General features: G+C 39.2%; 1 protein-coding gene across 1 annotated transcript; it reads left to right on the forward strand.

Annotated features, from left to right (window-relative positions):
* Window positions 1-1,977: 1,977 nt before the first annotated feature.
* LOC117305279 (DNA topoisomerase 3-beta-1-like) lies at window positions 1,978-24,053 on the forward strand. The gene is made up of 16 exons (XM_033790120.1): window positions 1,978-2,273; window positions 4,609-4,683; window positions 5,156-5,233; window positions 6,987-7,106; window positions 7,602-7,769; window positions 8,872-9,006; window positions 9,416-9,528; window positions 10,680-10,880; window positions 11,317-11,518; window positions 12,028-12,210; window positions 12,835-13,044; window positions 13,751-13,968; window positions 14,145-14,325; window positions 14,960-15,159; window positions 16,551-16,656; window positions 22,881-24,053. The coding sequence occupies exons 1-16, from the start codon at window positions 2,115-2,117 to the stop codon at window positions 23,106-23,108; spliced, it is 2,577 nt and encodes an 858-aa protein (XP_033646011.1). The 5' UTR covers window positions 1,978-2,114; the 3' UTR covers window positions 23,109-24,053.

Genomic DNA, 24,053 nt, shown 5'->3' on the forward strand with positions numbered 1-24,053 from the left:
CTTAGCATAACAATTGAGTGGAGTCTTGGCCGGTATTCTGATTTTACTAAGCATGGATTATTTTGCTTAAGCAGAATATTTTGCTTAAGCAGCTCTATGAAATTGGGCCCAGGGCCCAATTTCATAGAGCTGCTTAACGGTAAGCAAATTTTTTCGCTTAACGTAGCAAAAATAATTGCTTAAAACCATTCGGATTCCATGCTAAACGTACACGAGCTTAAGCACGTAAACAATCTGCGCGCGGAGATTTTATATCGTTTGCTTAAGCAAAACAGAAGAAGGCAGTGTATTTTGCACTGTGTGCATGGCCTAGGGCTGCTTAACGGTAAGCAAATATTATGTGGGCTTAACGTAGCAACAAAATTGCTTAAGCGTAAACCTATTTCACCAGCGGTTGATAGCTTAAGCACGTAAACAAACTGCGCGCGCAACATTTTAGATCGTTTGCTTAAGCGAAAAAGAAGAAGGTGCTGACAAAATGGCGGGCGAAATAAATGCGGAGTGCACTCGAGTGGCGATAAAAAAAAATTCATCACCTTCTGTGTCTGATATGTATTATTTGTAATGGTTCAAAGTGCCCCTCAAAAGGTTTACACACTAACTTGAAAGTAAACAAGAAGATAATACATTGTACAGCATGATTCTGAACCATTTTAGACACTCGTTTATTCGCTACATACACCTACCATACAAACACACGTACAATCACCGCTGTGCCGGCACAATAACATCGTTTGCAATTAGTGTTGCACTATGCGCTGTGTGAATCAGGGTGCTTAAGCAAAATAGAGGCTTTAAGAACCCTTTTTGTTTGCTTACCTATGTAAGCAAAAAACCTTGCTTAAGCAAGGGTATGAAATGAACAATTTGCTAGGTGCGCCCGTTAAGCACAAAATCGACCGTTACGGGATGCAGCTCTTTGAAACTGGGCCTGGCGCTTAAACAGGGTGCTTAAGCAATGGGTCTTTAAGGACCCTTTTTGCTTGCTTGGCTCGCCGTTTTAAGCAAAAAACCGTGCTTAAGCAAGGCTATGAAATGAAAAACTTGCTAGGTGCGCCCGTTATAAAGCACTAAATCGACCGTTACGGGATGCAGCTCTTTGAAACTGGGCCCGGCGCTTAAACAGGGTGCTTAAAGCAATGGGTCTTTAAGGACCCTTTTTGCTTGCTTGGCTCGCCGTTTTAAGCAAAAAACCTTGCTTAAGCAAGGCTATGAAATGAAAAACTTGATAGGTGCACCCGTTAAGCACAAAATCGACCGTTAATCAGCCCTGGTCTCAGCGTGCAGCAATATACTGTAGCACGTTGGAGGCCCATGGAGACAAGTATTCTCACTGGGTGTGTATCCCAACATATGCATAAGAACAAATCTGTTGAAATGTGGACTCAATTGACCATCATAAGTTGAAAAAGTAAAACAAATTCTGCACAATTTTGTCTGCTTTAAATTTCCGCTTGATACCTAATAAGGTCGCCTTCAGGCCTGAAAGTATATTACTTTATTTTGAAAAATTACTTTACTTTAGCTTTCAATGTAAGCCTGTCCTGAAAGCAGTAGATTTTTTTTAGAGGGGTCAGTTCTTAAATTGTCTGCCCATCAGTGCAGCCTGTCCGTTTGTGGATCCTTGGGAGAATCAAAGTGGTTTTTTTTCTGCAAATCTTTGGAAGAGGGAAGTTTTTGCCATGATTTTTTTTCACTTTTTTCACATTCTTTACATTCAATTCCTGTATGCAGTCGCATAATTTTATGTTTTCTAAAGATGGTCCATTCTTGTTATATTGCTTCTTCATAGGCCTATCTCTAGTTCTCCAGTCACGGATTTTCCTGTGTTTGCAAAATATTTATTACGCTATACTATTACTTTTTAAGGTCTGTAACTTCTGACCAATAGGAACGCGTCTGCATATGGAGCAATCTCTTAATTTAAATCAGAATGGTATTTCCCACCATGCAACCGGTTATTCAATATGGCGGCTTCCATGGAGCAGTATTTATCAACGTGTTAAGCATTTCGACTGTGAATAGTTTCACCTTATTACGCAGTTTCAGAAGCTGGTTAGGAAATAATTTCCTGTAGTTTTTCTGCAAGACGTCTCTATTTTGGGAAAACCAGAATGAAAACAGCTTTAATGGTGGCTGAGAAGCCTCAACTTGCTCATGCCTTGGCCAAAATTTTGTCGCGAGGCAATCTGAATTCGAGGAAGGCGTCAAATGGCGTATGCTCCGTGCATGAATACATTGGAGTCTTCAGGGGAGAGTCGTGCAAGTTCAAGGTATATACTCTTTAATTATTGTTGATAGATTCTGCCGACTAATACCAGAGTTAAAGAAGAAGTATTTAGATTCCTAGAACACAGAAGAACCCTTTCCTTTCCTCTCAATTCTGCCATCAAATTTTCACTTTATAATTATATTTTAATTTTTTTTATAAAATTTAAAAAGGAATAATGAATATCTCAATTTGGGAACACTCACAGGTCAACATGTAGTGTATGTGTACGCATGCAAACTAGTACGCCTGCCAATGAACCTGAACACAAATAATTGATCAACTCGTGCGCCCGCCGCCAACTAAAGTTGTGCATGCACAAACTCGAACGCAGTGTGCTGTGCAATACAATGTATTGTAGCCCACCTTGTTGAGCTGTAAATGGCTTCGCTTTTAACATCGGTCTCATCACTGTAAAGACCGTTGTTAAAAAAGCGGAGCCATTAACACTATTAAACAGCTCAACAAGGTGGGCTAAATACAACGATAATCATGATCATGCCCGGTACATTTCTACGTGTTTGGAAATGAACCGTCTACTATATACCGGGAATTATAAATTCAAAATTAAATCATAATAACATCCATTATTTTTGCTGAATGCTTGATTGAACTTATTATTGTTTGGCTTTTTTATAATTCACTTTACTAATTAAAGTTATAGCAAAAAACGTGCGCATAAATATTTTAATATTTTCTTAAATAATATTAATAAGGCATACATTTCCAAACAATGGAAAGTTTAATAGTTAGGTGTTAAACATAATATGAAAAGTAACATACATGTATTGACCAAATGCGTTAGGCTATTTCAGTGAAATGCGCATTTTAAGCGACGTGGTGGCATTTACATGTAAACCTATTGACCACCAAAATGGTGAGCGTGGCACAGGCGCCGCGTAAGACGTGCGTCAAAGGGGTCAATTGGCCTACAACTTACTATTTATTTACTTTGCACACTTTGTTTTGCATAAAAACGGCAAAACATGATGTTTCACATCCTTCACAACCTCGTCGATTGAACCTGGGAAACCCACCTCACTAAACCAACACGCCCTACTAGAAGAACCCATCCACTCTCACTCATGCAACTTCAAGCCAGGACTACAATTTACGCCAACACTTTTTTCCCATGGACTATACCACACTGAAATGGACTCCCCCACAATATCCTAGACTTAAAAGACTACAAAGCCTTCAAGACAGTGATCAAAGCTCACTTTAGACATTTCCACTAGTTCATTGGTCAGGTCATCAAACTCTGATGCGATGCGGGTTTCCATTTTTATCGGAGTATAATATCCAGATCCAGTACAAGGCTCCAGAAAACATAGCGATCATTCATAGAGCAATTTGCTCTATCTTGTGTACAAGGTGGAATGGTGAGTGAATGAGTCGGTGCGTAGGAGTTTGCATGCGTAGTTGATCAGCATTCTCTCATTTTAAAGTAAGGAGGTAGGCTACATGCGAACTGTCGGTTCCACTATGAATGAATAAGTGGTGTGGTGGGATTACGGAAACTTTTCTGTATTTTATAATGATAATATAATAATATCGAAGTCTTATATAGCGCACGTATCTACCAAACAAGGTACTCAAGGCGCTGAGTATATACAAACTTTCAGAAAGATAGGTTGTTGCAGTGATGAATTCTGAGACCCAATTATTTAGCACCTTATAAGGGTTTACAAGGTGCTACGGCGCATTAAGCAGCCGCAACCAGGAAAACCGGGGCAAACCGCTTCTCTTTTCGATAAGTGTACTGGGTTCTTTTACATGCGTTACACAACACATGGGACCAACGGCTTTACGTCCCATCCGAAGGACGAAGCAATGGTTAAGTGTCTTGCTCAAGGACACAGTGTCACGGCTGGGGATTCGAGCCCACTCTCTGCTGATCAGAAACACCAGAGTTTGAATTCGGTGCTCTTAACCTCTCGGCCACGACACTTCCACATTTTATGTTCATGCTTGCCATCACGCATGAATGTTAAAATTGGTCTAGCTCAGAAATTTTAGCAAATTTAAAGAGTTGTCGTTAATGTGTCACTGTCTGAAAGGCTTACTGTTTTGCTTTTTTCTGTGTGTTTATATTTTTGCCATTTTTTGTGTGGCCATGTTTTTGCTTCTGTGTGTGGCCATGTGGTCTTCAGAATCTTCAGAAATGATACTGTATGAAAATGCCTTGGAAGGCTTTTTAAACATACAGTGATGGGATTGGACATCATTTTGTCGTCAGACGTTTTAGCAAGTTAAAGGGTGTGTTGTCAATGACATGTTAATAGGTTCTAATACTGGTTCAATCTTCTTTGTGTTTTTGTCTCTACATCTGTACATAGTTCACCTCTGTGTGTGGCCATGTGATGGGCTTGGACTTCAATTCCCGTTTCAATAACTGGGACAGAGTTGATCCGGTAAGTACACCCTATCTACATACCTTGCCAAATACATCAGATTGCAACACGGTTGGAATGAGAACCATACCAAATTGATTTTGTTGCATTGTCTGTTTGTGTTAAATCAGTTTTCAAAATTTACCCAGTCAGTTTCCCTTGTGGTTTATATTGATATCTGAAACAAAAAGTCGCATCCCCTGTAGGTGATCCCCTGGCTGCCGCTTCCCAGGTTGTATCATAATTTGGGTGTGATCCTTGGCTACACGGAAGTTAACGGTTGTATGGCTTCTGACTGGCACCCCCCGAACAAAGACATTGACAAAATAGGGACACCGTCAATATAGGGCTAGATAGCTCAGTTGGTAGAGCGCCAGGCATTAATCCGGAGGTCGTTGGTTCGAATCCCACTCTAGTCAATTCTTGTTTCAACCCCAAAAATAAGTTTTTAAGTGTCTGGCATTTAATACAATGTTTCCTTTTGTACATATAGGCGGAGTTGTTTGACGCCCCAACTGAGCAGAAGGAAGCCAACGCTAAGTTGTCGATCCCAAGAGTCCTACAGCAAGAGGTTTGTGTCTAAAACGTGCAGAAATATTTTATGCAGAAACCTTTCTCAGATTAAAAGCAGTGGACACTATTGGTAATTACTCAAAATAATTATTAGCTAAAAACTTACTTGGTAACGAGTAATGGGGAGAGGTCGATAGTATAAAACGTTCCCTCTGAAGAAACAGCTCCCTCTGATTTCAAGACTTCAGATTTAGAATTTGAGGTCCTGAAATCAAGAATCTGAAAGCAAACAAATTTGTGTGATCGTGGTGCGATTAAGGGTGTTTTTTTCTTTCATTAATATCTCGCAACTTCAACGACTGATTGAGCTCTAATTTTCACAGGTTTGTTATTTTATGCATATGTTGAGTGGGTACACCAACGATGAAGACTGGTCTTTGACAATTACCAATAGTGTCCAGTGGCTTTAAACTTTTTTGAACCTCTGTAAAACAACATTTATTAATAGTAGTGGCTTGTTATTAGGCCGAGTAAAAAAAAAACATGTTTCACGTCCGGGTTTTTCAAAAAAAGGAGGAAGAGGGGCTTTTTATTTTTTATTTTTTATTTCAAGATGGCCGCCATTCTTTGTTAAAATGTCAAATATCCAATGTTTTTTCTACTGCTGAAATACACAAAACATAAATGAATCAATTTAGTCGAGGCATTCAGACAAGACATTCAGATTGTTTTTGCTGAGATCATTTAAAATAACCCTATTTAAAAAAAAATAAAAAAATAATGTGCATAAAAAAATAAAATAAAAAAGGAGGCGGCCTGTAAAAAGGAAGCGGGCGGGGACGCGAACATGTTTTTTTTTTTTACTTGGCCTTATAGCGAGCATTATCTGTCATTATTAGTGATGCTCCCGCCGTCAATTTCACATAACTCTTTCTAACTTAGGATTAATCTTATGACTTAGGGCGAGTCCCAACCATGCATATGTACTGTAGCATGCAGACCTTAAGATTAATCCTAAGTTAGTCCTACCGGGCTGTATGCTTCGTTTTTTGATAGAGCAAGGGCACCAAGGCATTTTCTTCTTGGTAAAGGGCACCCTATGAAGAAATTGCAAATTTGTACTGGAGCATTTCTAGGGCACCAAGGCAATGACCAGGGGACATGGAGGCAATCGCCTTCGTTGCCTCCGTGAAGTATCAGGCCTGGACTCGAGATAATACGAGTCCTAACTCTTTGTGAAATCAACGGCTGGTGCTGTAACCATACAGTATTTTCAGCAAGGCATGTAGAACTTTGTTTGAATTATTATGAGACCTAATCCTTAGCACCATTTAATGGTTTACAAGTTGCTATGGTGTAAAACATCACATCAGGGACACAACATCCCGCAGCGTCCCATCACTTCTGAAAGCCCATTTAATTCAGGAGGCCTACCATCAATGACTTATTAATTTCATCTGGGCCTCATCAACACCTTGGGGCTAACCTTTGATTTAGGCGATCTAGCAAACAAGTGACATAACATTACAATTCCATGGTGAACAAGCATGCGCAGTGAGAATTTGTCTGCTTATTTGAGAAATCATGGTGAAATATGCTTGATGCTTACAAATGCATATTTTTGTGCTACATTAAGCACAAAATTTGCTTACCGGTAAACAGCTTGATGAAATTTTGCCCAGCTCTTGTAAAATAAGTTGTTGGCCAGTAAACATGTTGAGGTATATAGTGTTGACTCTCACCCCCATTATGCTTTGCATGGATTGTTCCATCTTGGTTTATCTGATAGTGTTTGGACTATTCCATTACAGGGTCGAGGGGTGGACTACCTGATCTTATGGCTTGACTGTGACAAAGAAGGGGAGAATATTTGCTTTGAGGTTGTAGACTGTGTTCAGCCCTTCATGAATAAAACCTCAATGAGCCAACAGGTAAGATGCTTGAAGCAAACGTCTGGTCTTACAAATCACTAAGCAGAACAAAAAAATGCTTAGGCATTATCGACACCTCTGAGCTTCCATATGGAGCAAAATGCACCAGTTTGTAAACGTTTGTGTGTTTTTAGTAGATGGTAAATTTGCATTGGGCATAGTGGGGATAAAGAATATTGTTTTGTTCACCCAAACACCATCTACATGTACACACCAATGTGTATCATAACAACCTCTAGCTATTGGGCAATCTCGGTCGTCTAGTAGTAAGACATTTGCGCTAGAATGACAAAGGTCATGGGTTTGAATCCCACCCTAGTAATATTCATTGGATTTTGTTCACAGGACTCTGGAAAGTACACGTACTACAGTGCTTCTGAATGTAATTGTATCTTGTCGCACTTACAGGATCAATACCTTTTTAGTAGATCAAGTTTTTGGCCTTGACATGAATCCGTAATTACTTTGAATTTTTGTTTGTTTGTTTTACAACAGACTGTATTCCGAGCTCGTTTTAGTGCCATCACCGATACTGACGTTAGGGGAGCAATGGACAGACTTGTCGAACCAAACAAGAACGAGGCGTTGTCCGTCGACGCCAGGCAGGAATTGGACCTTCGGATTGGTTGCGCCTTCACCAGATACCAAACCAAATTCTTCCAGGTATGGACTTATTAATTTTCTAGAATGAAGAGATTCTTTGAGATAAAATAAATTGTGATTAAGACTGTGGGACTAGTGTCGAAGTTCAGACTGTTAATTGCTTAGTCGAATTGCGACCACCATTTGTCAACTAGCTGGTTACGTGTGCTGCTGCCGCCACAACTGCTATAAATATGCCGCAATGCATCTTTGGAAATAATAGTTAGTTGCGACTGTTTGAGGCATGACTTTGTTTTCTCTTACACGTTTTTTTTAAAGTATCAAATAGCCTGACATTTTAGGCCCAAAACGCAAATAAAAAGCGAGCACTGAAGAAGTTCAAAAAATGCCTTTTAGACACTAGCAAGGTCAAAATGCAAAACCTTTAAATATTTTGTGGCAGTTGATTGGGTTGACAGCCCAATCAGTTAAGAGTAGCCCTCAATTTGAAGCGGCGGTCCGGCCTTGTCTGCCTTTCAAAGACCCACACAAAAGTTTACACAGATCCAACCTATCAGCACCCCTAACCCTAACCCTAACCCTCCTCCTTTTCAAAAAAAGAAGGAGACTTTGATGAGTGTACATGCCTTTAACATCTACATGTACCTTTATCGCAATAGATGAAATTTCCAGTGATCTAAGGCGATTTCTCAATTTAAAGCAATCGCACAACATCAGTAAACAGTGTTGTCCAAATGCCCACATTTGTGTTTCACAACTTAAATAAATGTTTATTGGTTGATATAAAATAACAAACTTGTAACAGATTTAGGCTCAATCGGTCATCGGAATTGGGAGAAAATAACGGTAAAACACACCCTTGTTTCCGCATGTATTGGCCGTGTTATGACATGTGTTTAAAATAAATCTGTTATTCTCGATATCGAGCATTGATAATTGTTTTCTCAAAAAGTAAAGCATTTCATGTAATAATATTTCAAGGGAAGTCTTTCACCATTACCTTCTGTAAACCCTGTAAGTTATTTGCAAATCTGTGAACTTTTAATTTTTGTTCTGTTCAGAAAGTGTTCAATGGCTAAAAAGATTGCCACAAATGCCTTGAGGAGAGGCTAGTTTCAACACAGCGGTAATGTCACTCAATCTTTATTTCTTTGATCCTCAGGGTAAATACGGAGATTTAGACAGTACTCTTATCTCATTCGGTCCGTGCCAAACTCCTACCTTGGGTCTGTGCGTCAATCGTCATGATAAAATACAGGAGTTCAAGCCAGAGCCGTTCTGGATCATTCATACCGAGGTAGGGTACAAGACTTTCATTACAGAGTTTTAATTTTTTCGACGACAGATGGTTCTGCGACGGTTAGTAGTTTTCAGCCAAACATTGTCGTTTCAGCTTAGCACAGACTCATCCCAAGTTCTGTCGTAGAAATTGAGGGACCACTGCCTCAACCCTGAGGCATGCGCAGACGACGCCAAATGTCATCTTTACCGTCGCAGAACCATCACGAAAAACGAGAACTCCCTATTATAAGTAGGATTTGAAAATTTGCACAGTGGGAGTTTAATCAGGTGAGGTTTGTGGAAGCACCATATTAAAAAAGTAAATCTTCACACAACAGTCCCGAAAATGTGTTTCTTGTCCCCTGATATGAAGTTCGCCAGAATGTTTCTTTTCTTAAAGATCGTTTTGATTTGATTATGTTCAGGTTGCCCATCCAAGTGGTAGGAATCTGACTCTGGATTGGGACAGAGTTAGGATGTTTGATCGAGATATCGCACAGATGTTCCTGAACCTGGTCAAGGGACAAAAAGACGCAAAGTAAGATTTTTAAAAATTAATTAGAAACACTTTGATGTTGGGGATGTTTAAAGCTTTGCTTGGTGTGAAGGATGAGAATAAAGGCCTTTTCACACCGTCCAAAATCTCAAGGGTCGGAACCGGTTTCCGAACGTGAGATTTTGTTCAACCCGTTTGACACTGTAAAAATTTCAATCTGCCTCCATTCCGGGTAGCATGCTCTAGCCGGATAGAAATCAACCCTGGCAGGGACTAGGGTTGAAAATCTCAATCCGTATCGAAATTGCATTTTCGGCGTGAACCGTTAGCCGGTTCATGCAAAGACCAGTGTGAATGTTGCTTATCTCTGATCCGTGTCCAAAAAAAAAGAAGAAGGCTGAACAGGAGAGGACCGGGGGGGTGGAGATCACAAAGAGTTAGGACTAGTCTTATCTTGAGTTAGGAGCAGTTACTAACTAAGGACTATCCATGCAATGTGTATATCTCCTAGGACTAGTCCTAAGTTAGGACTAGTCCTAAGTTAGGACTAGTCCTAACTCTTTGTGAAATCGACCCCTGGGTAGGTTTCAACGCGGTTCGAAATGGAGGTAGTGTGAAAAGGCCTTAAACTATAAATAACTAGTAAACTTGCGTTTACAACCATGTAATAATTCTCTTTTTAGGGGGGGGGGGTTGGCTCTGAGGGAGTGTTGGCTCTGAAAAGAGCTGGTTTGGTCTTGACTCCTGAAGACAAGAAGAGTTACTGTTCGAAACGTCAATACCAAACTGGCTCTTTTCAGTGCCAGACTCCCTCAAACGAGAACTGTAGCATGTTAGTTACAGTTTATTCTAACTTTGAGTTTGAAAAGATGTGTTTTTAAATGAGTCTTGGATGAGCTGATCGAGGATGAGTCACAGATGTGAAGAGGGAGCTTGTTCCAGCAGGTTGGTGCAGCCTCTGAGAATGCTCTATCACCATAGCGGGTATTCAGGCGTGGGCCATTGGAGACTTGAAGATGATTGTTGATCGAAGGCTCATGGATGAAGAAGGCAGCTTTCGTGAGATGAGACTAGTGATGTATGTGAGAGGATCAAATTCATCTGAGAAATTTATCATGTGTTATGTTGTTCTTTAAAACACTTCTTTTCTACGAGAAAATCTTAACAACCCTTAAACACTCTGTCTATTTCAGGGTAACTGGTGTCACACAAAAGGAGAAGGTTAAACAGCGCCCTCAAGCACTGAACACGGTAGAGTTGATGCGTGTTGCGAGCGCCTCGTTAGGTATGAGTCCCCATCACGCAATGCAGATTGCCGAGAGGTTGTATATTCAAGGTTACATCAGCTATCCACGTACTGAAACAACGCACTACCCGGAAAACTTTGATCTCAGGTAAGTGTTGATGAAGGCAATTTTATTTAAAAACATCTGTTACTTCTCGTCTTGACAATGGCAATGAACTTCTCTACAGTCTTCCTAACAACCAGATTTCCCGACTTCAACGCCTCCAAAATAACACTGCCCGCATTGTGACATTGTCTAGAAAAATCCTGTTCTATCACTTGCATTCTGAAACAAATTCAATCATTTTAGTGAGAACTTACTTCTTTCTCAAAAAACTACATTACTTCAGAGAGAGCAATTTCTCACAATGTTTTATACTATCAACAGCTTTCCATTGCTCGTTACCAAGTAAGTTTTTATGCTAACAATTGTTTTGAGTAATTACCAATAGTGTCCAGTGCCTTTAAAGCCAGTCACTGAAATGTTCATTGAAGGGTATGAGATGGTGATAGCTTTGAAAGGTCTTAACTTTGATATTTTTCAGCGGAACTCTTAAACAGCAACTCTCTGGCCCATGGAACTCTGAGATCAGGGATCTACTCAACAAAGGTATCAATCGACCGAGGAAAGGGAACGACGCAGGGGACCATCCTCCCATAACACCTATGAGAAGCGCAACCGAGAGCGAGATCGGAGGGGAGGCGTGGAGACTGTACGAATATATCGTCTTACATTTTATTGCTACGGTAAGTAGTGTCACAAGCATGACAAGAGGGCTCTGTATTCTATGTGATATTTAGTTCAAGACACTGGACACCTTTAATAATTGTCAAAGACCAGTCTTCTCACTTGGTGTATCTCATTATATGCACAAAATAACAAACCTTTACAAATTTTAACTCAATTGGTCATCAAAGTTGCGAGATGATAATGGAAGAAAAAACACCCTTGTCACACGAAGTTGTGTGCTTTCAGATGCTTGATTTCGAGACGTCACGTGTGAGGTCTTGAAATCAATTCAAATATTATACTTAGAAACTACTTCTTTCTCGAAATCTACATTACTTCACAGAGGGAGCCGTTTCTCACAATGTTTTATACTACCAACAGCTCTCCATTATTCATTACCAAGTAAGGTTTTATGCTAACAATTATTTGGAGTAATTACCAATAGTGTCCAGTGCCTATAAGTATACGAAACGGAGCAGAAACTTAATACTTCAGGCGTTGTCCTACATCATTATTTGTTATTTAGATCAGTTATGACTGCAAGTATCTCCAGAAGACCATTACTTTCCTGATCAACGAAGAGAAGTTTTCTTGTACGGGGAAGACGGTTATCGATCCTGGATATACGACGTTCATGAAATGGCAAGCAATGAACACGATGGAGACACTTCCTGTGGTTCAAACAGGAGATGTTTGCACCCTCAACGAGGTAACTTATTATTAAGTAGGATTTGAAACTTTGCATGGTGGAAATTTGATATGGCAAGGTTTGAGGTAACACCATGTAATGACTATCTCTAAAGAATTGGGGTGGTTTTGAAAGAACCGTTGGTTTCAACTTGACGTTTCGATCAGTATGCTCTGATCGTCTTCTGGAGAAAGCTGGACTCTGATGATGCTGCATGCTGCTTAAGTATTGTGGAGGCAGATTAGCTTGGTGATGCACGAAGGCGGGAAATAGAGGCGGGAAATGGAGCTCGGTGATGCGTGGTGAAACTGGATCCTGCTCTGGAGCCTTGGGGTAGTGTGTGTTATTGTTTTTTATTATTATTATTATTATTTTTATTTTTTTTATTTTTTTTTAGCCAAATAGCCGCTTCAAGGTGAGGGCTACACTTAAAAGTTTTGGGTACTCCTTGTGCGAGCAAAAAATGCTTTTCGTCTTATGAGTCGAAAATTGTATTAGAAACATCAATGACTCGTTTCTCAAAAACTACAGCACCTCAGCAAATATTTTTTTAAAGGAAGCCTTCTTTCATCATTATCTTAGTGCCGTACAAAGTACGCAAAAAAGCTTTCAACCAAATTAAGATGTCTTTCACGCTTATTTCAGGCTAAGCTCGTGGAGCGACAGACTAGTCCACCAGACTACCTTACAGAGAGTGAATTGATTACATTGATGGAGAAACATGGTATAGGGACCGACGCCAGCATACCGGTACACATTGAGAACATCTGCCAACGTAACTACGTTAAGGTGGAGAGTGGACGACGACTGGTACCCACCAGGCTGGGTATTGTGCTCATTCATGGATACCAAAAGGTAACCTATCAAATAAAATAAAAACAAGTGTAGCGTCCCCACCCACTTCTTTTTAAAGGTCGCCCCTAACCTCTACCCTCTACCTTTGCAGGTACCCGTTTATACCCATGGGTAATAAATAATAATAATAATAATAAGACTTGTAATGCGCACATATCCACCCTGCTGGGTGTTCAAGGCGCAGTAAAACCAAAAACAAAACAAAAACAAAGAAAAACAGACACAACAAAATTAATCCTTGAAAACCTGTGACATAAGATAAGTTTTAAAAAGAGATTTGAATTTTGTGGTACAAAGACAAGATCTAAGATTAAGTGGTTGAGAGTTCCAGATGCGTGGCGCAGCTGAAGAAAAAGACCTGTCACCCCATGGGTGAAAGAGAAGCAATTGTAGTAAAGTAACTTGCTCAAGGACACAAGTGTCACGACCTGGACCCAAACCCACACTCCGAACCATCGGAACTTGAGTAGGATTTGAAACTCTGCATTGTAGAAATAGGATATAGTAAGGTTTGCGATAAAATCATGTAACGATGATCTCTAAATGAGTTGGGGTGGCTCTGAAAATAACCTTTGGTTTCAACTCGACATTTCGATCAGTATGCTCTGATCTCCTTCTGTTTCTCATCAGAACTTGAATTCGATGCTCTGCTCTAAACCACTCAGCCATGACACCCTAAATGTATTGACGTATTTGATTTTTTTAGATCGATGCGGACTTGTCTTTGCCGACGATGCGCTCGAACGTTGAAGAGCAGCTAAACCTGATAGCTCACGGGAAGATCGACTACCACGTGGTGCTACGCCACACTCTGGACATCTTCACTAGGAAGTTTCAGTATTTTGTGGAGCAGATTCAGGGAATGGATGAACTGTTTGAGGTGTCGTTCTCTCCGTTGGCCGCTACCGGAAAGCCACTTTCAAGGTACAGATGATGTCCTTTTGCAACCCCCTTCCCACTCACCCCACCACCCCCCCCCCCCCCCACAACCAATATACCCATATACACCCAGGGAAGCTAAACGAATGCACCCAATGACTGCAACATCCAGATTATGATTATTATTATCATTATGATTTATGTTTTTTTCTATCCTACAGATGTGGTAAGTGTCATCGGTTCATGAAGTACATCTCGGCCAAGCCTTGTCGTCTCCATTGCGCACAATGTGAGGAAACTTACACTCTACCCCAGAATGGAACCATCAAGCTTTACAAGGAGATCACGTGCCCACTTGATGACTTTGAGCTTGTAATGTGGTCTTCAGGACCAAAAGGAAAGGTAAGAAATACAGTTCCGACTCAAGCCCCAGAAATAAAACACCCTCAAAATTAAAGGCAGTGGACACTATTGGTAGTTACTCAAAATAATTATCAGCATACAAAAATTACTCGGTAACTAGTAATGGGGAACTGTTGATAGTACAACACATTGTGAGAAACGGCTCCCTCTGTTGTAATGTAGTTTTTTAGAAAGAAGTAATTTTCCACGAATTTGATTTTGAGACCTCCGACTTAGATTTTGAGGTCTCGAAATCAAGCATCTGAAAGCACGCAACTTCGATGACCAATTGAGCTCAAATTTTCACAGGTTTGTTATTTTATGCATACGTTGAGATACAGCAAGTGAGAAGACTGGTCTTTGACAGTTACCAATAGTGTCCAATAACCTTTAAAGACCAAAATCAAAATGAGTTGAACAAGCACTTACTTCCTCCCAATATTCAATTCAATTCACTATATTATCCCAGATGGGAAATTCATTTTGGCCTTCTTATACAACAAATTCACAAAACTTACATACTGGTACTTTTATTTTTTACCACAATTTTTGTTTTGTTATGTATACAAGTGCGCAAATATCTATTCCTGAAGTAACCAAACTGTTTTATTTCTGTATCTTTCGCCCATTCCAGAGTTACCCAGTCTGCCCGTATTGCTTCAGCAACCCCCCGTTCCCTGAGATGAGGAAAGGGATGGGGTGCAACGAATGCACTCATCCAACCTGTTCCCATTCAATCATCAAACTGGGCGTGGCTCAGTGCATTGAGTGTGAGAACGGAGTCATGGTACTAGATCCCTCATCAGCGCCAAAGTGGAGACTCGCTTGCAATAAGTAAGTTTGTTTTTTTGTTACTTGTTTTTAGGATGTTTTTTTCAAAACTCCTTTTAAGACTTACGATTTCCTTTACATAATAATAATAATAATAATAATAATAATAATAATAATAATAATTACAACATTTATAGAGCGCTAAATATGGATGTTTCTAAGCGCTATAACCAGATTGACAAAACAGATGGGTTTTAAGTTGAGATTTGAAAGTGTCCAATGAAGGAGCTGCTTGAATGTGGGTGGGTGGCTTGTTGCAAAGTGTTGGAGCTATGACTGAAAAGGCCCGATCGCCATAGCGTTTCATGGTGCGGGGTCCCGGGGAAAGCCGGAAATGAGCTATTGAAGAAGAGCGAAGGTGAAGAAGACTGAAGGGCTATGAGGTCTTGGAGATATACCGGAGCCAAATTATGAACAGCTTTATACACAAGAAGAAGAATTTTGAAGTGGATGCGTTGGTGAATTGGAAGCCAATGAAGAGAGCGAATGATGGGCGTTATGTGTTCTGATTTTTTTGTAAGGGTGACTAATCTAAAGCAATGCTCACAGAATTTGAGAAAGTACTGAGTAAACATTGCTTAAAAGCACTGGCCATGTTTGGTAACAGTCAAAGACCAGTATTCTCGGTTGGCATGGTTGGTGTATCCAAACATTATGCATAAAATAACGAAACTGTGACAATCTGGGCTCAACTAGCACAAAGTTGCTCGAAACATAATGAAAGAAAAAACACCCTTTTTACAACAATATGTGTGCTTGCAGAAGTCAACCATTTAGTGAGAAATTACCTCTTTCTCGAATATGTTACTTCAGAGGGAGCCGTTTTCACAGTGTGTTTTTTTGCATACTATCAACAGCTCTCTGTTGCTTGATACCAAGCAAGTTTTTATGGTAATATATATTTTTCATAGAAATTACCAAACTTGTCCAATGCACATCGTATGGGTAAAAACAAATTATATTCTATATCCCTGATGCAAAAAGTAACATCTGTTTAATCGATAACTGCTGCTCGGAACTTGAACTGCCTCCAGTCATCGGGCTCGCTCGTTGGTCTAGTTGTAAGACATCTTCTCTAGCAATGCAAAGGTGTTGGGTTCAAATCCCACCCAAGTGATTTGTGGATTTTTTTTTTTTTTTTTTCACAGAATTTGTGAAAGTAAGTAAGTTTTTATGCTAAAATTAATTTCAAGTGATTACGAAATTTGTCAAGTACCTTAAGGTGTGCGGGTAAAAAAATATTGTATTCTTTATCCCTGATGCAACAAATTTTAATCGGAAAAGGTCTCACACAGCATTAAGTTGACAAAAATCAGTCTTTGTACCACACCTTAAAAAAAAAAAAAGCCCGATGAACATTTCCGATAAATTGTTTTGCTCCTTTTTTGTTTCAGGTGCAATGTGATCATGAATATATTTGAAGATGCTCATCGAATAACAGTTGACAAGAACCGTTGTGAGACGTGCGAAGCATCAATACTCAACGTCGACTTCAATAAGGTAAGGGAGCTGCCATGCTTCTCTTGTTCCTGTAATTATTGACCTGGCAATCAGTCCGATAATATAATAATAATAATAAAACCGGAGTCTAATATACATGCAGCGCACGTATCGACCAGACAAGGTACTCAAACTTATACAAACTTTCAGAAAGACAGGTTATTGCAGTGATGGATTCTGAGACCCAATTATTTAGCACCTTATAAGGGTTTACAAGGTGCTACGGCGCATACAGCAGCCACAGCCAGGAACACCGGGGTGGACCCCCTTCTCTTTTTCGATAAGTGCACTGGGTTCTTTTACATGCTTTACACAACACATGGGACCAACGGCTTTACGTCCCATCTGAAGGACGAAGCAATGGTTAAGTGTATTGCTTAAAAGGACACAAGTGTCATGGCTGGGGATTCGAACCAACACTCTGCTGATCAGAAACACCAGAGTTTGAATTTGTTGCTCTTTACTGCTTGGCCACGAAACTTCAATATGCTCTTCTTGCTGCATGCACATCTTCCCGCTGTCCCTATTTTCTAGAGACTGTCCCTATTTTCTAGAGACTGTCCCTATTTTGGAGAACTCCAATGTCAAAAACAGCGACAGTCCCTATTTCTGAATATCTTGTAATATTAAATGCAACTGAAAGGCAGTGGACACTATTGATAATCACTCAAAATAAGTATTAGCATAAAACCTTACTTGGTAACGAGTAATGGGGAGAGGCTGACAGTATAACACAGGCCTGATACTTCACGGAGGCAACGAAGGCGATTGCCTCCGTGTCCCCTGGTCATTGCCTTGGTGCCCGTGAAATGCTCCAGTACAAATTTGCAATTTCATCATAGGGAGCCCTTTACACAGAAGAAAATGCCTTGGTGCCCTTGCCCTTTCAAAAACGAAGCATACAGCCCTGATAACACATTGTGAGAAAGGGCTCCCTCTGAAGTAGCGTAGTTTTTGTGAAAGAATTCATTTTCCGCAAATTTGATTTAGAGACCTCAGAATTAGATTTTGAAGTCTCAAAACTAAGCATCTGAAAGCACACAACTTCGTGTGACAAGGGTGTTTTTCCTTTCATAGTTATCTCGCAACTTCGAAGACCAATCGAGCTCAAATTTTCACAGGTTTAGTATTCTATGCATATGTTGAGATACACCAAGTGAGAAGACTGGTCATTGACAATTACCAATAGTGTCCAGTGTCTTTAAATGCAACTTAAAAATATGATGTGAATTTGGTAACGAAACTGTCCTTCATAAAAACTTATAGCCATGATCTTAATTTTCTGGATGTAACAAATGCCTGAATTCATTAAAATATTTTGTTAGGTGCCCATCTGGGCCCAATTTCATAGAGCTGCTAGGCACACAAATTTGCTTAGCATGAAATAAAAACAGGATTACCAACCAAATTTCCATTTGTTGCAAATTACTTTGCTTATCCTGAAAATCACACGGAAATTTGGTTGGTAATCCTGTTTTTATCGACAAAAAAGTTTCATGCGAAAGGCAAATTTTGTGCTTAGCAGCTCTATGAAATTGGGCCCTGACTATAATGTTCCTATTTCTGACTTGGCAATGTTTGAAGGTACATGTATGTGCGTGTAAGTGTAGGTTTTTCTTAACATTTTCGTAAGCACATTGTCTCCTGACGATGACTAGAGCAACCTAGTCGAAACGTTGAGACCAACCAAGAATTGACCCGCGGTAGTACAGTTAATTACGATCATAATTATAAGCTGAACTGAGAAGTCTCCCAAACACCAGAACAATCTACTATGGTAGTAGAATTAAGCAAGACAGTTCTCTAAGAACAAACTCTACCTGGCAAGTAGATACACACATGGTGTTACTGCAAACCAAATATAAAGCAAGACAGTTCTCTAAAGAGCAAATTCTACCTGGCAAGTAGATAATGGGATAAACCCACCCTTGTTTTACGCCGATTTTGCCGTGTCATGAACATGTATTTAAAACAAATCTGTAGTTCTCAATATCGAGAATTGATAATTGTTTTAATGTTTTCTCAAAAAGTAAAGCATTTCATGGAATAATATTTCAAGAGAAGTCCTTCACCATTACCTTCTGTAAACCATGTAGGTTATTTGTAAAACTGTGAACTTTTTTTTTTCTGTTCCGAAAAAAGTGTCCAATGGCTTTAAAAGGCACTGGACACGTTTGGTAACTGTCAAAGACCAGTATTCCCTCTTGGTGTATCCGAACATAATAAATAACAAATATATGAAAATTCGGACTTGATTGGTCATCAAAGTCGCAAGAGAAATAAGATGCCTCATAAGATAAGATGCCTCATAAAAAGCTTAAGGCTTGAAGTATTTTAATATTTGAGTGAGAAGTTACCACTTTCTGAAATTTAAGAAGGATCCGTTTGTCACAATGTTTTGCTGACATCAACAGCTCTCTATTATTCATTACCAAGTAAGTTGTTCTATGCTAACAATTATTTGTAGTATTCACCATTAGTGTCTAGTGAATTTAAAAAACAAAACTAAACACCTACACAAATGAGACAAGCGGAAATTTAATCCAGCATCTGCCATTACATCACTCATTCCCTCGTTACAATTTAGACAACGCATCAAATATAACTCAATATGCCCTGTGCACCTGGAGGGTGTGTTGGATTCTCACAGATTTCTGAAAAAAATATAAATTTAATTACGATTGATTAAGGAAACTTGGCTACCTAAAGCAATCACATTTGAACATGGTGGAGTTGCTCTAGTGAGGGTGATGTAGTTAATTGTTTCACAGGTGTGTTTCTGTCAGACTCGTTCAAGTGTTGGGTAATGTGATGGGTTGTTTCCGTTGATGTTCGATCCCCAAAGCTGTCCAGTGGATGTGCAAGTTTTGTTTTATGTTGGGTTTTTAAAGCCATTGGACACTTTCGGTGAACAGTGATGTCCAAAGGCCCACACTTCGTGTACCACAACTTATATATAAAATAACAAACCTGTGAAAGTTTAGGCTCAATCGGTCATCAGAGTCGGGAGAAAATAGTGGGAAAACCCACTCTTGTCTCTGCACGTTTCGCCGTGTCATGACATGTGTTGAAAATAAATCCGTAATTCTCGACAACGAGAATTGACAAGTTGTTTTAATGTTTTCTCAAAAAGTAAAGCATTTCATGGAATAATATTTCAAGAGAAGTCTTTCACCATGACCTTCTGTAAACCCTGTAAGTTATTTGTAAATCTGTGAACTTTTATTTGTTTTTCTGTTCCGAAAGTGTATAATGGCTTTAAGTAAAAGGTTTCAGCGGTGTGGTGTAAAGACAATAGTGCCTAATATAATAGACTGTAAACGTTTTGGGTACGTTTTACTGGCTAAAATAGCTTTTGTCTTCTGAGACCAAAATTATGGCATGGCTCAACAAAATAATAAGCACAGAGGACGGAGGGAAAATAGTTAAACTATTAGTAATCCAAAATAACAAGTATGAGGCTGTTAGATTAAAGACAATGGACACTATTGGTAATTGTCAAAGACCAGTCTTCTCACTGTGTGTATCTCAACATGCATAAAATAACAAACCTGTGCAGTTTTGAGCTCAATTGGTTGTCGAAGTTGCGAGATATTATTGAAAGAAAAATCACCCCTGTCACACGAAGTTGTGTGCTTTCAGACGCTTGATTTCGAGACCTCAATTTCTAAATATGAGGTCTCTAAATCAAATGCGTGGAAAATTACTTCTCTCTCGAAAACTGCATTACTTCAGAGGGAGCCATTTCTCACAATGTTTTATACTATCACCCTCTCCCCCATTACTCGTTACCAAGTAAGGTTTTGTGCTAATAATTATTTTGAGTAATTACCAGTAGTGTCCACTGCCTTTAAAGGATTCGGGTACTTTTTCAAAATTTCCACAGATTTACATTAAACTTACAGGGTTTGAAGATAATGATAGTGGAAAGCTTCCCTTTGAATATTACTAACTAAGGTTGTGTAGTTTTTGAGAAATGAGTAAAACAAGTCACAAAATAATTTTGGTCTCATGAGACCAACATTATTTTAGCATGTAAAATCCCCTTAACCTGTTATGATATTATACCCAAACCATAGCATAACTGGTTAATACTTTTTACAATCATGCTAAAACTGAGACACAAATTATTTCAAGGGAAGCTTTCTTCTATCATAATCTTCAAGGTGTGTAAGTTTAATGTAAATCTGTGGACATTTCGTTTTTTGTTAGGAAAAAGTACATATATACCCTTTAATTAAAGCCATTACACTTTCGGTAAACAGTATTGTCCAAGTCCCACACTTCGTGTATCACAACTTATACATTATATATAAAATAACAAACCTGTGAAAATTAAGGCTCAATCGGTCGCCGGAGTCGGGAAAAAATAACGGAAAAACCCACTCTTGTTTCCGCACGTTTCGCCGTGTCATGACATGTGTTTAAAATAAATCTGTAATTCTTGCTATCAATAATTGATATTGTTTGAATGTTTTCTCAAAAAGTAAAGCATTTCATGGAATAATATTTCAAGAGAAGTCTTTCACCATTACCTTCTGTAAACCCTGTAAGTAATTTGTAAATCTGTGAACTTTGTTTTTCTTTTCTGTACCGAAAGTGTATAATGGCTTTAAGCTTAAAAAAATGTTTTTGACAATAACCAAAAGTATACTCTGCCTTTAATGCCCCTTTAAGGCTCCTGTAACTTGATGTCTCTACTAACACAAAAAAATCCCTAATGCTTGTGGAAGACTGTGTTCACTATTTTGTAAACATTTTTGAATTGTCAATGTTCGATTCAACGATTTTTTTTTTTTTAGTATTCATGTGAGACAACATTGAATAGAAACAATTAAAGCTTCCGGGCCTCTCCCGCACATAAAAGCAAAGCGTCATAATTAAATTACCGATTATCTACATTTAAAATGCCCTCCAGCGACGCTAAATGAATTAGCAGTACTGCATTTTAAGTGTCTGATAATTGTTCTTGTAGTTTTGGGGGACGATAACTTAATAAAATGTCCTGAATGGATTGCAGAGAAGAAAAGGGTGCTGTCCTGCGAACTACACAAATATTGAAGCTTAAACATGTTTTATTTAAGAGTTGTCCTTGAACACCATTGAAAACATTTCTAATTTTAACCCTGACGAAGCATTTAAGCACGTTGTGATTAAATGAGCAGGGAGATAAGTTCCATCTTGATCCTCTTGTTATTGTTAATACCTTCTCGATAAACAAACTAAGAAACCTTCAGATTAGAAGCACTTAGTACTAATTGGCCAAGAGATGGCGTGTCGTGTCCGAGCAGATCAACGGACTCGAGCTCTGGTGTTTCTGTTTGAGAGCAGAGTGTGGGTTCAAGTCGCGGTCGTGACACTTGTGTTACCCCCATCACACCAACCTCTTTCTCACTGTGTTCTGAAAACTTTAGTCTCGGTGCAAGACGATAGTAATAGGCGCGACGAGCAGGGGTCGCGATAGTTTAGTGATAGTGTAAGTAGCAACGTCTTGCACCAAGACTACATTATTCAGAACTCGGTGGGAACGAGCCCGGTGTTATGGGGGTATTAGCAAGACACTTAACCATAATTGCTGCGTCCTTCAGATGGGGCGCAAAGCCGTATGTCCCATGTGTTGTGTAACGCACTTGAAGGAAACTAGTGCCTTTATCAAAAGAAAAAGAGAAGGGGGCGCCAAAATGGCTGCATATTGTGCCGCAGCACCTTGCTAACCACTAGATGTGATACATGTTTTTACACCAAACTGCTGCAAACTTTTAATTTTCAAAAACCAGATAAAAGCAAACATTGCACCCGTAGACCTGTACAGCTTTTGGGAACTTTCGAGGTGCCAATCTGAAGCCACACCACTTTCAACTGCCCTATTGCCAGGGATCACATGACAGGAAAGGTCCATTAAAGAAAGAGGCCAGAATAAAACATCCTTTTTATTTGACAACTAACACATGTTATCTCCATGTAATTCCTTGTCAAGAATTGGGTCTCAACATTCATCATTGCAATAACCTATCTTTCTGAAAGTTTGTATATACTCAGCGCCTTGTGTACCTTGTTTGGTAGATGCGTGTGCTATATAAGATTGTTGATATAACTATTATTATTTATTATAGTTTCTGAGTTTTTGTAGGAAACTCAGAAAATCCCGTATTGAGTTAAAAGGGACAACAAAAACTGTTACTTTTAATAATGTCTTTCTCTTTGGTGTTTATTTTGTCCTCCAGTCCAAGACACCGTTAGCAAACAACGAGACACATCACTCAGGATGCATGTTCTGTGATCCAGTACTTCTTCCGTTAATCGAAGCCAAACATGCCAGCATCCGCCGCGGAGGAAGGGGCGGGCGTGGTGGGAGGGGAAGGGGTAGAGGGAGGGGTAGGGGAAGAGGGCGTGGTCGAGGGGGGAAGGCACCTAAGGATAAGATGTCTCAGCTAGCTTCTTATTTTGTTTAGTTTGTAAAGGCATCAATAAATAAACCCCTAGTCAGTAAAGGACAAGGGCTTGTGTAGAGCGGAAGGGGTTGAGGGAGGGGTTGGGAAAGAAGGTGTGGTTGAGGGTTGAGATAAGATGTCTTAGTAGCTTCATATTTTTTTTAGTCTGTAAAGGCATCAATAAATAAACCCCTAGTCTGCAGTTCGAAAAGCTCCATTCACAAATTTCTGAGTTTGGCCATAAAAACTCGGTAAGTACACATAATTTTCAAGAAGTTGGTCTGTTTACGTTGAATTTATTGGGTTCTTGGAATTAATGGATGAGCAGTTTATCTACGTGGGGTAGTCATAGCAGCCCTGCTGGTGTGTGCATGATCCAATTAAAGGAACATTACAGAATTGGTTTTGCTAGCAAAAAAGTTGCTGGCAGTGTAAGCATTTTATGTAATCCACCATATATATAAACTGACAAAACTGTAGAAGTTTGAAATCGATTGGACGAAAAAAATGTGCTAACCAGAACCTTAGTGCTTTGTGAAGTTTAGTTTGTATTATTTATAGTAGCTATAGAAAGTGTTGAAATGTTTCATAAATCTAGCATTTTTCTTATTTTGTGCATTTTTGTAATGCATGTCTTTATTATAATAAATAAATAAAACCAGCTCTTCTATAGCTCATGTCCAAACACATGATCAATGCGCTTTACACACAAAACAATAGCAATTATAATACACTCGAATAAATAAGTTTTGAGGTTGTGTTTGAAAGCAAAAACTGTTGGAGAGGATCGTATGGTATGGTATGGTATTCACAATAAATTATTATTTATTTATCATAGTTCTTGACAATTTGATTATTGGGTCATACCTGCTTCCTCGTCTGTTTAAAAAACTGCCTTGTATTAAACGTTTAGAGGTTTTCAAATTTAAATATAAGTGAGTCAGTACAGGTCATATGAAATTATAA

Source organism: Asterias rubens, chromosome 22 (assembly GCF_902459465.1).
Source record: "Asterias rubens chromosome 22, eAstRub1.3, whole genome shotgun sequence".
Lineage (NCBI taxonomy): Eukaryota > Metazoa > Echinodermata > Asteroidea > Forcipulatida > Asteriidae > Asterias > Asterias rubens.

What these genes read in the sequence shown, in the direction of transcription:
- LOC117305279 (XM_033790120.1), top strand. Translation starts at nt 2,115, where the DNA reads ATGAAAACAGCTTTAATGGTGGCTGAGAAGCCTCAACTTGCTCATGCC. An exon ending in GAGAGTCGTGCAAGTTCAAG is followed by an intron (nt 2,274 to 4,608) that starts GTATATACTCTT and finishes ATCTGTACATAG; the next exon opens with TTCACCTCTGTGTGTGGCCA. An exon ending in AAGGGACAAAAAGACGCAAA is followed by an intron (nt 9,529 to 10,679) that starts GTAAGATTTTTA and finishes TGTCTATTTCAG; the next exon opens with GGTAACTGGTGTCACACAAA.